Source organism: Pituophis catenifer, unplaced genomic scaffold (assembly GCF_029215685.1).
Source record: "Pituophis catenifer annectens isolate HBS135680 unplaced genomic scaffold, rPitCat1.0.hap2 SCAF_17, whole genome shotgun sequence".
In the NCBI taxonomy this organism is placed as follows: Eukaryota; Metazoa; Chordata; class Lepidosauria; order Squamata; family Colubridae; genus Pituophis; species Pituophis catenifer.
The window spans coordinates 7,535,757-7,551,769 of NW_027256897.1; the positions used below are offsets into that span (position 1 = coordinate 7,535,757).

General features: G+C 46.4%; 1 protein-coding gene across 1 annotated transcript in view; it reads right to left on the reverse strand.

The window, feature by feature from the left end:
* Positions 1-4,359: 4,359 nt before the first annotated feature.
* Positions 4,360-16,013, reverse strand: part of EHMT1 (euchromatic histone lysine methyltransferase 1) — a 66,213-nt gene continuing 54,559 nt past the window's right edge. The window contains 4 exon segments of the mRNA XM_070955890.1: positions 4,360-6,466; positions 7,765-7,940; positions 12,864-12,942; positions 14,937-15,023. Of these exon segments, the coding sequence (XP_070811991.1) occupies positions 6,226-6,466; positions 7,765-7,940; positions 12,864-12,942; positions 14,937-15,023 (583 nt within the window). The 3' untranslated portion in view covers positions 4,360-6,225.

The following is a 16,013-nucleotide window of genomic DNA, read 5'->3' on the forward strand; positions in this document are numbered from 1 at the left end:
TTCGTGTTTCCCTGTATTCATTTCTTGTCGGCGTCTTCTGCTTTTGAATTTTTGCCAAGAAAAGCCGTTGGCAGTTTGCCTAATTATCCCAAGGTCAGTGATAAACTGTGGAATGGTGTTTTGAAGAATTTGTTTTAATTTAGTTTGGACTACGCTGAGAATGAGTTAATTCTCAGCTGTTCTAATAAAGTCTGTTTGTTTTGGATTTAATACTAACTACTTGGGCCTGGGTCACAACAGTTGGTGGCCTCCCTAGACCTTGTTAATGTTTTGATGGCATCAAGATGCTGTCAACACAATGTGCACCGACATTCCTGTCTCCTACTTTCGTAGACCCTTCTATTTTAATTCTTTGCTTTCTCCTGAACTTTGGGGACCTCCTAGTTTTGGAAAACGAAGACTGTATTGATCTCATGACGGCATAGTTGATGTCATTGCTATGTTCATGACATCCCTTGCTTTTATGGCCCGCCAGCAGCTAGCAGTGCTGGAAGCAAATTTGGACAGTGAGGAGGTTGGGGAGGAACGTGGGCCAGTCCTGGAGTCTGGGCAAGGCTCGGACAAGGGCTCTGCATCGGAGGCAGAGAGGGGGCCAAGGCCATCTGGTAGTTCTTTGCTGCCTCTGGAATCTCCGGAGTCTGATATCAGTGAGGCAGAAGAACAGCGTGAGCCTGTTCCCAGTGTGCGCATGCACAGAGCTGCTAGGAGACAGGAACAATTAAGGAAACAGGGTCGACTTGGGAGTAAGGCTTGGAGATGATTGGCCCCTCCCATAAGACATAAAAGAGAAGCGAACGGGACGTGAGCTTTTGCAGGAAGCAATTAGTTCATCTGGCCGATTCAAGATTTGAAACTTCTGTTTGTGACTCTGTGCCAAGTTTGGCCTTGCCCTGCGTCTGGAAATTAGCTCTCTGGCAGTATTTGACGTGAGATAGGTGGGTGTTGATAACCTTCCTCTGACAGACTGTTTATCAAGCCTTGCGGACTGTAAATAAAAATAATTTACAGCCGTATGAATTAAAGAGGTTTGCCGGGACTAAGTTTGTACTGTTACTTTCTAGGGAAGCGTAGTTCAGAACACTTGCTCTTCCTCTTCATTGACTCCTATAGTTCACTTCCTTGCTTCTTCCAAACATTGGGACTTCCAAGCTTTGGTGCAAAAGATGGTATTACTGCCACGATGGCATCAAGGCAACGTCACCATCACATGCATGACATCCCTCTATTTCGCAGACTCTTTGCTTCACATTGGGGGACTGCCTGCTTGGAAAAAAATTGCCAGGGTGTCATCATGCCACATTCCCATAACGTTGTCCCCAATGTACACATTGCCTGGGGAAGAGTCTGACTTTTCTGCCTCCCTGCTTGGCATCCTGCCAGCTTGGAACTCCAGAAACGTTTGGATCCATCTGGCCCAGATTTTGCAAAAATATATATATATATATATAAATTGGTCTGTTCGGAGCTTCAGATTGCCATTGAATTGGGAACAGACTTACACGAAGAATCACGCACAACCAAAACTTTTTTTTTTTATGATGACCAAATGTATTAAAGCATATTACTCTGCCTTCCGTTATAGCCCGTCCCTTTTCATCAATGCAGTCTTCTCAAATCTTCCCAGATAACCATCTCTGGATTTGGGCTCCCCCACCCCCCACCCCAGACAAGGCACAAACAGTGCCACCAAAAAGGAAATTAAAAAAAAAGAGAGACGAGTCGCCTTTTTCTCTCTCCTGGGGCTGCGGAGACGGATCACGAGCCGTTTATCAGAAAAGATTGAGCTAATATTCCTTGCAAGACGAAGCCTCCGGAGTGAGGAAATAGCTCGCCTCTATGCAGGCAAGATTGGACGACAATTCCAACTTTGCCCGGCTTCTCATAACTTCCAGCAAAATAAGAGTCCAGGAGTCGCACGTCCGTCTGGGCTGGTTGGAGACAAGACACAATTTCAGCAGACACCATTTTCAGCACCCACCCTCCCACAGCAACTCAATAATAGCCGTTTCTCAGCCCTGTTGTGGCCCCATCATCACACGGTTTGGAGAAGTTGGAAGCAGGACCGTCCCGATAGGGATTGGCATGTCTCCCTTAGCATGTTTGGAAAAGCCAGAGGGCTGAGGACGATACAGTCCCAGGCACCTCAGGCATAGGAAGGAAGGAAGGAAGGAAGGAAGGAAGGAAGGAAGGAAGGAAGGAAGGAAGGAAGGAAGGAAGGAAGGAAGGAAGGAGATGGAAATGAGAGGAAGGTGGGAATGAGAGGAAGGAAGAAAGAACGGAGAGAAGGAAGGAAAGAGATGGAAATGTGAGGAAGGTGGGAATGAGAGGAAGGAAGGAAGGAAGAAGAATGGAGGGAAGGAAGGAGATGGAAATGTGAGGAAGGTGGGAATGAGAGGAAGGAAGGAGATGGAAATGTGAGGAAGGTGGGAATGAGAGGAAGGGAGGGAGGGAGGAAGGAAGGAAAAAGAAGGGAAGGAAGGAAGGAGATGGAAATGAGAGGAAGGTGGGAATGAGAGGAAGGAAGGAAGGAAGGAAGAAGAATGGAGGGAAGGAAGGAAGGAAGATGGGAATGTGAGGAAGGTGGGAATGAGAGGAAGGAAGGAAGGAAGGAAGGAAAAAGAAGGGAGGGAAGGAAGGAGATGGAAATGTGAGGAAGGTGGGAATGAGAGGAAGGAAGGAAGGAGATGGAAATGTGAGGAAGGTGGGAATGAGAGGAAGGGAGGGAGGGAGGGAGGAAGGAAGGAAAAAGAAGGGAGGGAAGGAAGGAAGATGGAAATGTGAGGAAGGTGGGAATGAGAGGAAGGAAGGAAGGAGATGGAAATGTGAGGAAGGTGGGAATGAGAGGAAGGGAGGGAGGAAGGAAGGAAAAAGAAGGGAGGGAAGGAAGGTGATGGAAATGTGAGGAAGGTGGGAATGAGAGGAAGGAAGGAAGGAGGGAGGGAGGGAAGGAAGGAAGGAAGGAGATGGGAATGTGAGGAAAGTGGGAATGTGAGGAAGAAAAAGGGAGGGAGGGAGATGGGAATGAGAGAAAGGAAGGAGATGGCAACATAAGGAAAGTGGGAATGAGAGAGGGAGGGAGGGAAGGGAGAAAAAAGAAGGGAGGATTTTTGGAGAATCAGACCAATAAACAGTTATTCTATAACCAAATAGAATTCTTCACCGCCAGCAGACCTGGAAAACAATTGAAAAACCGAATCCTGACCTCTTGGGATCTGTTCAGAGAATAACTACACAAACAATATTCACCCTTGGTGCAGTGCAAATTTGATCATTTTTTAAATGATAAAAAGCTTGGATCGTCCCAATGCATTTCCCCCACCCGTTTATATTGCCGGCAAGCCCAAAATACAGAGTCAATTGAAAATACGGCTCGTTTCTTTGCCGAGATCTTTCGGATTGGAATCGGTTGTTTCAAACGGAGATATGATTCCTGAATTGCTGGTGCTGAGATCCACTAAAACATGAAGAGATTTACGATGGAATTGCACACACTCAGAAAGTCTTGGCACATGGTAGTCCTCGATTTACGGCCGCTTAACGACCATTTGAAATGATGGCAGACCTTGAGAAATTTCCTACATCTGCTGGTGCTTGGCAAACAATCCTCCATTTGCAATTTGTCTGCAGCATCCCCACCATCTTACCAATTTCCCCCTCCCCTGGAAATCTGCATTTCTTTCCGATTTCCAGCAAAAAAAGGAGAAGAGAGTTTTGGCTTTAAAATGTAAAATTTTTGTTTTTTTAAAAAACCGTGGCCTGTTTTTACAACGGCTGCGTAGGCTTCACGACCATCGCAAAAAGTAAAACAAAAATGTTGCCAAATCAGTCACGTCATGATCCATTTTACGACCACAATGACTTAATTCCGGTCGTTACACCGAAGACGGCCTGGACAGGAAGTCCTCGACTTAAACAATGGTTCGTTTAGTGACCGTTCGAAGTTAGAACGGCGCGGGAAAAAAAATCTTAGCACCGTTTTTTACATGTATGACCGTTGCAGCCTTCCCCATGGTCACCTGATTGAAATTCAGACACTTGGGGCAACCGACTCGTATTTACGACAGTTGCAGTGTTCCCGGCGGTCGGGGGATTCTCCTTTAGCGACCTTCTGACAAGCAAAGTCGATGGGGGAGGGGAGCCGGATTCACGTAATAACCCTGACTTTTAACCGCCGCAGAGATTCATTTAACAACGATGGCCGGGACGGTCGCGAAACAGGAAGCGCAAAATTCATGTAACAAACGTCTCGCTTCGCGACAGGAATTTGGGGTTCCCTTCAGGTCGTAAGTCCGAGGACTGCCTGAATTCCGCTCGAGACCGGGGAGCAAAGAATCAAGGTTTTTTTTTTTTAAAGCACTTTTTTTTATTATTATTATTGATCTCATTGAAAACAGAACAAGGAAATGACAGAGCTGTGGGGGGGCCTTCAGTGCGCCCCTTAAAACTTGTCCAAACATTGAACAGAAAACGAACGAAACGGAGGGGAGGGAAGGAGAGAGAGAGAGAGAGAAAAAGAGAAATAACACCCAGTCATATGAATGGTTTAGAAGAGTTGCATCAAGAGAAAAAATAAAAGGGGAAGGGGGGGAAGACCCCAAAACCTGATACTGCACTAATTACAGTATTGAAAGATATATGTGGAAAAAAAAAAGGAAAGGAAAAAAAAAGAAAAATAATAATTAAATGACCTCTTCGATCATCACGCAAAAGGCGATGACCCATTTATGCTCACTACCGTACAACGTATTTGGGGAGGGGAGGTTAAAAAAAAAAGGGGGGGGAAATCCGGTTGGGTTGGGTTTTTTATTTTTATTTTTTTCTGTCCCTGTGTTTCATACTAAAATCGCTTTGTTCTTTTTTTTTTTTTGTCTTTTCTTTTGTCTTTTTTTTGTTTGTTGTTTTTTTTTGTCCTTTTTATTATACAACTGAAATTTATATTCACGTAGTGAGTAAAAATCGCAAAGAGAGAATTCAGCACCGTGAAATTGCTCGGGTGGGTGAGTGGGTGGGCGAGGAAGAGGAGGAGGAGGAGGAAGAGGACGCCGCCGAGGGGAGGGGGGAGAAGGAAGGGGACTCGTCCGTTCAACACCCCCAACTCTCGTCCTCCCGCTGTCCACCACCACCCCTCCACCCCTAATTGATTACAAAATAAACTTGGCGCGATCCAACTTCGGCAACCGGTAGCTTTCGAAGAGGAAAGAGTTAGAGGCTGGTTCCCAGGAAACAGGAATGGCACAAAATCTCCCGGTGCTTGCAAAATCCTCCAGCCTCGAATTAAGAAATGCCCTCCCCCCCCCCCAAAAAAGGGGTCTCTAAGAATATCAATTTTTTTTTCTCCTTAAGGATGCCGCACCCCGAAAACCTCCCGCCCCAAAGTTTCCTCTTCTGATCTTGGAGTTAGTGTCATTGAAAAAGAGGATTCCTGTACACGAGAGGGAAGAGGCGGGGAAGGAAGGAAAAATAAAATAAAAATAAAATTATTTTAAATGTTAAAAAATAAAAATAATAATAATAATAATAAGAAGAAGAAGAAGAATAACGCTGCGGGGATAGAGTAAGGAGGAGCTGTACCCGAGGACTGGGGTATATAACGGAGAAATTCCAGATGATCGCTCCCCTTGATCTGGGGGACCGAGGGACGAATCCAGAATTTATCGAACTCGTCTCTGTTCCAAAGCCCGGGCAGCCAGCAAATGAGTGGGTGGGAGGGAAAATTCAACAGCAAGCCAAAAAAAAATAATAAAATTTAAAAAAATCTTTCCCGGATGCGTGCCAAAGCAGGCGCAATTCTCCGAGACTCTCCGCAGTTTGTCCCCCCCGCTCGCCAACTGGGAGCGATGGGGTTTGCGAGCCGTCCATTTCAACGTTCCTTGTTTCCAACGAGGAGGGGAAGGGGGCTTGGAGAACACTTATCACATTAAAAGTGGGGGAGGGAAGAGAGAGAGAGAGTGAGAGAGAAGGAGAGAGAGAGAGAGAGAGAGAGAGAGAGAGAGAGAATCCTCCTTCTGCCACCCCGGAGCGGGCCACGGCGAGGCTGCCTTCCCCCTGCCACGTCGCGAGAGGGAAGGGAAGGAAGGTGGGAGGGAAGGAAGGAAGCTGGGCCGCCACCGTCCACACACTCCAAAAGGGGAACCAGTTACGGCGGACACGGGCTCGCCGAGAAAAAGGGCAGAACGAAACCGATGCAAAGCATCGTCTCCGATGTCACAGCCGGGCTCGGGCTCTTCAGGGAAGGCCTCCCAAAGCAGGAGGGGGCGCCAAGGCAGCTGAACTGGTGTCCGGGAGTCTGTTCTCAGTGGTCTCCTGCGAGGAAGCGGTGGCGGTGGTAGCAGCAGCGTCGGCTGCCGCCGCCGCGCTGGCCTGCCGCTGAGCCAGGACGGCGCTCGAGTGCCTACATTTCGGCGAGTCGCAGAGACAGCTGAAGTATTTGGCTTTAATGTTCCAGAATCTCTCGCCATAGTCGAACCTGCGGAAATAGGAACGGTGAGTAAGTGATCACTTACTAAAAATCGTTTGTGTGTGTTTATTAAGGGGAGGAATTTTTTTTTTTTTGTATCTTTTCTTTACGTTTTTTTAGTATTTGTTCAGTGGCTAAGACGCTGAGCTTGTCGATCGAAAGGTCGGCAGTTCAGCAGTTCGAATCCCTAGCACTGAGTAACGGGGTGAGCTCCCCTTACTTGTCCCAGCTTCTGCCAACCTAGCAGTTCGAAAGCACGTTAAAAAAAAAGCAAGTAGAAAAATAGGGACCAGCTTTGGTGGGAAGGTAACAGCGTTCCGTGCGCCTTTGGCGTTGAGTCATGCTGGCCACATGACCACGGAGACGTCTTCGGACAGCGCTGGCTCTTCGGCTTTGAAACCGAGATGAGCACCACCCTGTTAAGAGTCAGGAACGACTACCACATATGTGCAAGGGGAACTTTTACTTTTATAGTTTTATCTGTCTGTCTGTCTGTCTGTCTGTCTGTCTGTCTGTCTGTCTGCCTGCCTGCCTGCCTGCCTGCCTGCCTGCCTATCTATCTATCTATCTATCTATCTATCTATCTATCTATCTATCTATCTATCTATCTATCTATCTATCTATCATCTACTGTGTTTCCCCAAAAATGCTCAAAAAAGTCCAATTGGGGTTATTATCAGTGGATGCCTTATTTTGGGGGAAACAAGGTATCTATATCTTCTCTCTCTCTTTCTATATCCTATCTATCATCTATCTTATCTATCAGATAGATAGATAATCTATCTATCTATCAGATAAATAGATAATCTGTCTATCTATCTATCTATCTATCTATCTATCTATCTATCATCTACCTACCTATCTACCTACCTACCTACTTATCTACCTACTTATCTATCTATCTATCTATCTATCTATCTATCTATCTATCTATCTATCTATCTATCTATCTATCATCTATCTATCATCTACCGTGTTTCCCCCAAAATAAGACCCTGTCTTATATTTTTTTGAACCCTGAAATAAGCGCTTGGCCTTATTGCCATGCGCTCAAAAGCCCGATTGGGCTTATTATCAGGGGATGCCTTATTTTGGGGGAAACAGGGTAGCAACGCAAACTCTTTCTTTGAGAAGAGGTGGGGGAACGGATGTGCCGCTGTTACAGGACCAAAATGGGGGCATTAAAATGCAACCATTTAAACAAGGGAAACATCAGGAAGGGGGCTAAACAAGGTTCCCTCTTCTCTCCCCTCCCCACCCTTGACCTCCGTTTCTCCACTTCCACTTCTGGGACAAAGCGCCCATACCCGATTTCTTCTCCCGCCTCTATGTGTCTGCTGCTGAAGAAGGCGATTCTGGGGAAGCGCAGATCCTGGTGGGACATGAAGACTCGCACGGCGATGAGGTTGGGCTCGCAGAAGTGGTTAATGAAGCGGCTGACATTGCCGTAGAAGCGAGCATCGATGCAGTAGACGTCCCTGTCCTGGAGAAGAGAAAATGGGACGAATGTTACGGGGGGTAAAAGAAAGGGAAAAGACGACAGCGGAGGCTTTTGAAACGCTTGGCGTTGTGGCCTGATTTAAGGGTCAGGATTGGATCTGGCTCCTGACTCCCAACTCCTCTTGATGCAAAAGGCAATAGAAGAATAGATGTTACAACAAGGAAACAAGGAAACAAGGGAGGGAGGGAGGGAGGAAGGAAGGTCCTCAAATAAAGCCAACCAGAATTTCGAGATGGAATTTATCTGAGCAGAAACCATCCAAGACAATGGCAAAGGAGGAGGAGGAGGGGAGGAAGGCAGGGGTACGGGGTAGTAGCAGAAGGAGGGGCAAGAGGAGGAGGAAGAAGAAGAGGGAGGGAGGGAGGGAGGGAGGGAGGGAGGGTGGAAGGAAGGAAGGAAGGAAGGAAGGAAGGAAGGAAGGAAGGAAGGAAGGTCCTCAAAGCCAATCAGAATTTTGAGATGGAATTCCTCTGAGCAGAAAACACCCAGGGCAATGGCAAAGGAAGAGAAGGAGGAGGAGGGGAGGAAGGCAGGGGTAAGAGGTAGTAGCAGAAGGAGGGGAAAGAGGAGGATGGAGGAAGAGGAGGATGGAGGAAGAAGAAGAAGAGGAAGAGGAAGAGGAAGAGGAGGAGGAGGAAGAAGAAGAAGAAGAAGAAGAAGAAGAAGAAGAAGAAGAAGAAGAAGAAGAAGAAGAAGAAGAAGAAGAAGAAGAAGAAGAAGAAGAAGAAGAAGAAGAAGAAGAAGAAGAAGAAGAAGAAGAAGAAGAAGAAGAAGAAGAAGAAGAAGAAGAAGAAATCAGGCCACCTTCATACAATAACCAAGAATCCGACTTCCAGCTGGATCTGAGCAAAAGTACTTTAAAGCAATCACGGGAAGCACATAAGGCTCAGTTCAAGGAATGGCTGATGGGGGGGCTGGTACTCCCACCATGTCAAACTTCCCATTTGTGATTGCTGCAGTTATTCACTTACACCCCCTCCACTTCATAGCAATTTGTCTGAATGAGTTTGCGACACAATCAAAGCAAAGAAGATCAAATGGCAGTTTAGTGTTTATACCTTGAAACGGCAGTGTCGGATTTAGAACTGCTGATTTTGTCTCAGAGTTTTTCTCTCTCTCCCCCCCCCCTCCAACGTCTTGCTTTCTTTGTCTTTCTCCCTCTCCCTCTCTCTCTCCCTCTCCCTCTCTCTCTGTCTCTCCCTCCCTCCCCTGCTTTGATGCAGGTAAACAGTCTGAAAATGTGAAATTGTGTTTTTAGCTTCTCAGAAGGACCGGATCCTTTCTCCTGCTCCGTCTTCGGTTCCTTACATTGGCCAGCCTAAAATCCTCCGTGGTCCCCATTAATTTATTTTTATTTTATGCCCCGAGTTTCCTCGGGACAGCGTAAAACACACTCTCTCCTCCGATTTTTCTCCATCACAATTTTTTTTTTTTAAATTGATTTATATGCCGCCCTTCTCCGGAGACTCAGGGCGGCTTACAATGCGTTAAGCAATAAGCTTCATACTTTTGTACATACCTGCTTAGTAGGGCTTTTTTTGGACCGCTCCTAAGCGGTGTTCTTTTTTATACAAAGTCAGCTTATTGCCCCCACAAACCGGGTCCTCATTTTACCTACCTCGGAAGGATGGAAGGCTGAGTCAACCTTGAGCCTGGTGAGAATTGAACTCGCAGTAATTGCAGGCAGCTGGCACGTTCAGTAACGTTCAGAACAGTACCCTTTGCCTCGAGGTGGAGCATGGAATCTGTAGTAGCCTCGTGGCCTCGAGTTGGGTAGCCTTCTACTATTGGATTTACAAATTAAGCAAGGCCGCCGCTTTGGCAAGGATCGTGTGCTGCCCAACCCAACCACGTCTTCCGAGAGATGCCGGCAGTTTCCAAGAGACCAAGAAGTTCCTTCGGCCTCCGTCGGGAGAAGCGTACGTTTCCTTCTCCCTGCCTTCCCCTCCGTCCTTCCTCTCCCCCCTTTTAAGTTGGTAATTTCATTTGACTTATAAGTAGGCATCCTGCAAGGCCTGGGTTAGCTCTAATTAGATTGTCAGGTTCAATAACAGGAGTGGGAGGAGGGGAAGCCTGGAAGCTTAAGCAACATGAAAATTGGCTTCCCAATGATTTCCCCCCACCCACCCACCCTTGTTGTTCTGAGTTACGTTTTCTTTTCTCTCGCTCTCTCTTCTTCCTTTTCCGTTTTTCTTTTCTTTTTTAAGTAGGTGACATGATCAGACAAGGAAGAAAGGAAAAGTTTTCTTAAGAGCCTCGGTGGTGCAGCGGACTAAAGTGCTGTTAAGTGCTAGCACTTAGCTGCCAGCTGCCTACAATTACTGCAGGTTCGAATCTCGCCAAGGCTCAAGGTTGACTCAGCCTTCCATCCTTTCAAAGGTAGGTAAATTGAGGACCCGGATTGTGGGGGCAATAAGCTGACTTTGTATAGAACAACACCGCTTTGGGGAGGGGGGGGGGGGACAAAGCCCTAATAAGCAGGTAAATACAAAAAAGTATGCAGGCTATTGCTATAATGCATGGTAAGCCGCCCTGAGTCTACGGAGAAGGGTGGCATATAAATTGGACAAATAAATAAATAAATAAATAAATAAATAAATAAATAAATAAATAAATAAATAAATAAATAAATAAATAAGAAAGGGTGATAAGATCAAAAGCTAGAATAAGGGATAGAAACAAGAAAAGGGGGAAGATCGGTGTAGATCGTAAAATGAAAGCAATAAGAGAAAATGTGGAATAATTGAATGATGATAAGACTATAAATGAATATAAGCACGCATTATTATTGTTAGAAATATGTAAGTGGATTGAATGTTAAGGATTATGATTAACTTGATTAGTTTTATTTGTATTAGAATGTATGACACTCAGGTGCCACACTGCTCATGCACTGATTTGATATTTTGATAATAAAAAAAAATTGGGGGAAAAAAAAAAGATAATTGGCCTTCCTGATGCACAGAGAAACTTCTTCTTCTGGTTTACCACGAGTTTTAGGTCTTTTATGTTTGGGCCTTCAGGCCTGCCACATCTTCTTCTGTGGGAAAATGGGAGGGGGGATTGCAAGAGTGTAGATGATATGTAGTCAAAATAACATTCCCTTTTCAGAGAGTCAAGAACACATTGCCCTGGCACCTGGAGTTGGATGACTGGGGAGCGTCTTCAGTTTAGTGTCTTCTAAACTTAGGAAGCCTAAGTACGTGAAGAAGCATTTTCGCTAGGGGGTACACGATCACTGGGCCAACTTCGGAATTTGAAGGATAATTCATAGTGCTAGCGGTTCTCCCCATCTAGCCTAATGTCCCCACCCTTTCCAGATGTGTTCCCATAATCCCCCAGCTAGAAAGACATGGTCAATTGGGGTGACCGGTGGTATGGTTCTGCGGAGGTCAAGTTGAAGTGGGCTGGTCCATTGGTGGTCAAGAAATGAACAAGCTGGTCTATTATGGTTGATACATCATCAGACAGAGGTTGGGTCCTTGGTACTCTCTGAACTTGGTTGTTTTCTTGCAGACATTTCATTACCCAACTAGGTAACATCATCAGTGCTAGAAGGGAATGGGTTGGAGGAGGAGGAGGAGGAGGGGGAGGAAGAGGAAGACGAGGAATATAGGGTCCTGGTGCTCTCTGAGCTGGGTTGTTTTCTTGCATTTCTTGACCCAACTAGAGAGCATCATTAGTGCAAATCCCGCTACCTTCTACCACTGATGATGTTCCCTAGTTGGGTCATGAAACGTCTGCAAGGAAACAACTCAGCACAGAGAGCACCAAGGACCCTACAAAACTGCAAATTTTCGATTGAGAGATCCCCGTGTTTCTTTCCTTCGATTAAAAGCCCAATGGGAATCAGTGTAGACCTATCGAATGCAGTCCTATTTATCTTCCATAACCAGGAGGGCCCAAGATTGTTGTTTGCAGTTGGTTGAGTCATCTGACAATCAAATCCTGCTCCAAGAAGGTGCTTCGTTTGTTCCTTTAATCAAGGGTTTGTCTTTCTGGCTTCTCCTCATCCAAGCAAAGGAGCCTGGTTCCCACTCAGCAGCAGCCTTAGCAGAGCCGAGGTGGCGCAGCGGTTAAGAGTGCAGCACTGCAGGCTACTTCAGCTGACTGCAGTTCGGCAGTTCGAATCTCACCGGCTCAAGGTTGACTCATCCTTCCATCCTTCAGAGGTCGCTAAAATGAGGACCCAGATTGTTGGGGGCAACAGGCTGACTCTGTAAACCGCTTAGAGAGGGCTGTAAAGCATTATGAACTGGTATATAAGTCTAAGGGCTAAGTGCTAGTCCGTCCTTCCTTCCTTCCTTCCTTCCTTCCTTCCTTCCTTCCCCTCCCTTCCCTTCCTTCCTTCCCTTTCCTTCTTTCCCTTCCTTCCTTCCTTCCCGCCTTCCTTCTTTCCTTCCTTGGTGGTGGAGTGGTTAGAATGCAGGATTGCAGGCTGACTCTGCCCACTGCCAGGGGTTCGATCCTGACCGACTCAAGGTTGACTCAGCCTTCCATCCTTCCAAGGTGGGTAAAATGAGGACCCAGATTATTGGAGGCAATAGGCTGACTCTGTAAACCGCTTAGAGAGGGCTGTAAAAACACTATGAAGCGGTATATAAGTCTAAGTGCCATTGCAATTGCTGGGAAAAGTTTGCCTGCTTCTGGTCCCTTCTCTCAAAACCCATTAACCAAGCCTCCGAGCCTTGCCTTGCCCGCCCCTCTTCCATGGGACTTTGCGGTTTACAAGGTGAAAAGAGCTTCACACAAACGATCGTGTTCCACCCAGTGTGATGCAAGACGGAAGGAGGAGGAGGAGGAGGGGTGCAGAGAATTCGTTTTAACACTTCCACTCGCCCTTGAAATCCTTAGCAATTAAAATAAATAAATAAATAAATAAATCACACACTCAACCACCCTTACCTTGTTGCCAAGGTCGAAAAGATAGCAATCTTCCTCACGGACGTTCGCCTCCGAGTCAGAAATCAGCTCCCCGACGTATCTGCAAGAACACAACAACAAAAAACCCGCCCCCAAAGAAAGTCTCGATAACGTGCAGAATGCAATAAGAGGAAAGCAGGATCTCCCCAATTTTGGCAAGGCAATGGATTTCAAATTCCCCAAACTCCCCAAATTCTCCAGAAAGGGCTGGGGAATCCAGGGAACGAAGGTCTGGATATCTGGACCTTATTGGATCCAGATTGGGAGGAGCTTTTCCAACATGGTAGCCGGGTGGCCAAAGACACAATGTCTGTGGAGATTCTCAGTCATCCAGGTCATGGTTGTCCCAAAGGTGCTTTTTCAAGAGGCAACTGGGACTTTCTTGGGTGTTTTTTTTTTTCTTTGAAGACGTTTCGCTTCTCATCCGAGAAGCTTCTTCAGCTCTAAAGGGGTTGGTGGGGAATGGAAGGATTTATCCTCCTTACAGGAGGCCTGGCCGAATTTTTCTCCCCTTTCTTTTAAATTTTAAATTGAAATTTTAATTTGTTTTAAATTTATTGGGATTTTAATTGTCGTGGGCTAAATTATTTAATTTGGTTTTAAATTGTTTTTAACTTTTTTATTTCTGTATTTTATCCTGTGCCTGTTCACCACCCTGAGTCCTTCGGGAGTAGGGCGGTATACAAATTTAATAAAACTAAAACTAAACTAAACTTACAGACAGCTGGTCATTTGCATTCTTTTAGCGAGTTGCTGAGGCCACTTGGGAGGTTTACCTGCGACGACCCTTCGGATAAACCTCCAGGTAGCCTCAACGACTCTCTCAAAGGATGCAAGTGAAGAGCTGTCTGCAAGGAGGATAAATCCTTCCATACAGGAACCATTTGGCAAAAGACCTTTTTAAAGTCAGGGTACCATCATGACAACTCTCAATCAAACCATCGAAATCATCCCCCCGTCGTATTTGCCAAGCCAGGATCGGACTCTCCTTTCCAGTGATTTAATACTGTTTACACACACACAAAAAAAGGCTTCGAAATCTGGCTGAAAACCATCCAAGCAGCTGACCACGAGCTCTTTGGGTGAAGCCCAAGAAAGGGAGCCAAGAGGCATCAATCTACCCACTGCTTGGCTTGAGACACGTACATTTTGGGAAAGGAGCCACTGAAGCAGTGGTGAAATTCAATTTATTTCTTACTACCGGTTCTGTGGGCGTGGCTTGGTGGGCGTGGCAGAAGGATACTGCAAAATCTCCATTCCCATCCCACTCCAGGGGAAAGATACTACAAAATCCCCATTCCCACCTCACTCCTGGGGGAAGGATACTGCAAAATCCCCATTCCCTCCCCACTCCTGGGGGAAGGTTACTGCAAAATCCACACTCCCTCCCCACTCCTGGGGGAAGGTTACTGCAAAATCTCCATTCCCACTCCACTCCTGGGAAAGGATACTGCAAAATCTCCATTCCCACCCCACTCCTGGGGGAAGGTTACTGCAAAATCCCCACTCCCTCCCCACTCCTGGGGAAGGTTACTGCAAAATCTCCATTCCCACCCCACTCCTGGGGAAGGATACTGCAAAATCCACATTCCCACCCCACTCCAGGGGAAGGATACTGCAAAATCCACATTCCCTCCCCACTCCTGGGGGGAAGGATACTGCAAAATCCCCACTCCAGGGGAAGGATACTCTAAAAACCCTATTCCTTCCCACTCCTGGGGGAAGGATATTGCAAAATCTCCATTCCCTCCCCACACTGGGGCCAGCCAGAGGTGGTATTTGCCAGTTCTCTGAACTACTCAAAATTTCTGCTACTGGTTCTCCGAACTACTCAAAATTTCCGCTACCGGTTCTCCAGTACCTTTCGGAACCTGCTGAATTTCACCCCTGCACTGAAGGGACAAATCAGGAGGTGTCGGGAAGAGCCCGTGTTTTGCAAATGGCCTAAGGCAGCTGGTTCTCCTAGGAAAGTCCGGACAGAGGGAGAAATCCACCCACCAACCTCCCATCCTTGCTCTCTCATCCCTGGATTCAAAAAAACCCAAAGGCACTCACTCGCAAACAAAAGTCCCCAGTGGAATGTCTTGCATTGTCCTCACACCCCAGCCCATCTTCCTCGTCCGGAAAAGTTGCAACCTGGTCCTGGAAAAACGAGAAGAGAGAGGCAGCCCCGTGAAGACCATCTCCAAGACCATCCATACAACTTTCATTGGGTTACGATCTGCCCAAATATTGGATTCTATTTCTATCTCTTGCAACCATGCTTTCAGTTCTGATGTCATCCGTACCATATCTATTCTGGACCAAGATTTGTGCGTATTTGTTGTGGTCCGCCAGCAGCCTGCGGAGCTGGCAGCGGAGTCGGACAGTGATGAGGCTGAGGAAGAACATGGGCCAGTCCTGGAGGCTGGGAAAGGCCCAGATGAGGGCTCTGCATCGGAGGCAGAGATGGGACCAGGGCCATCGGGGAGTGATGTGCGGACTCCGGAGCCTCCAGAAGCTGACAGTAGAGAGGCAAAGGAACAGGAGGAGCCTGTTCCTAGTGCACGTATGAGAAGAGCTGCCAGAAGGCAAGAGCAGCTAAAGCAGAGAGGACGACTCAGGAGTAAGGCCAAGAGATGATTGGCCCCTCCCATAAGGCTTAAAAGACGGGCAACAGCGTTTGGGCTTTGTTGGAAAACAACGTTGATAGTCTTGCTGCACTTATCTCTTGTCGGCGTCTTCTGCTTTTGAGCAAAGCCTTTGGCAGTTTGCCTAATTATACCAAGGTTGGTGATTAGACTGAAGAATTTGTGTTATGAAGAATTTGCTTTAATTTAGTTTGGACTATGCTGAGAATGAATTAATTCTCAGCTGTTCTAATAAAGCCTGTTTGTTTTGGAACTGTTTGCGTCGATTGCTACCTACTTGGGCCTGGGTCACAACAGTATTTGAATAGAACCAATATTTATTTTTCTTAGGATGTGTCTCTCTCCATACATTTTGCATTCCTAATTCTTCCATCGTTTTAAAAACAATTTTTGGAAGCGTTTTCCTGGCTTTTTTTTTACCTATTTTACTGCTCATATAATCAAATTCTGCATCCACAATTGCGTTAAAGTCTCCTACCACACATATATTTTCATATTCCAA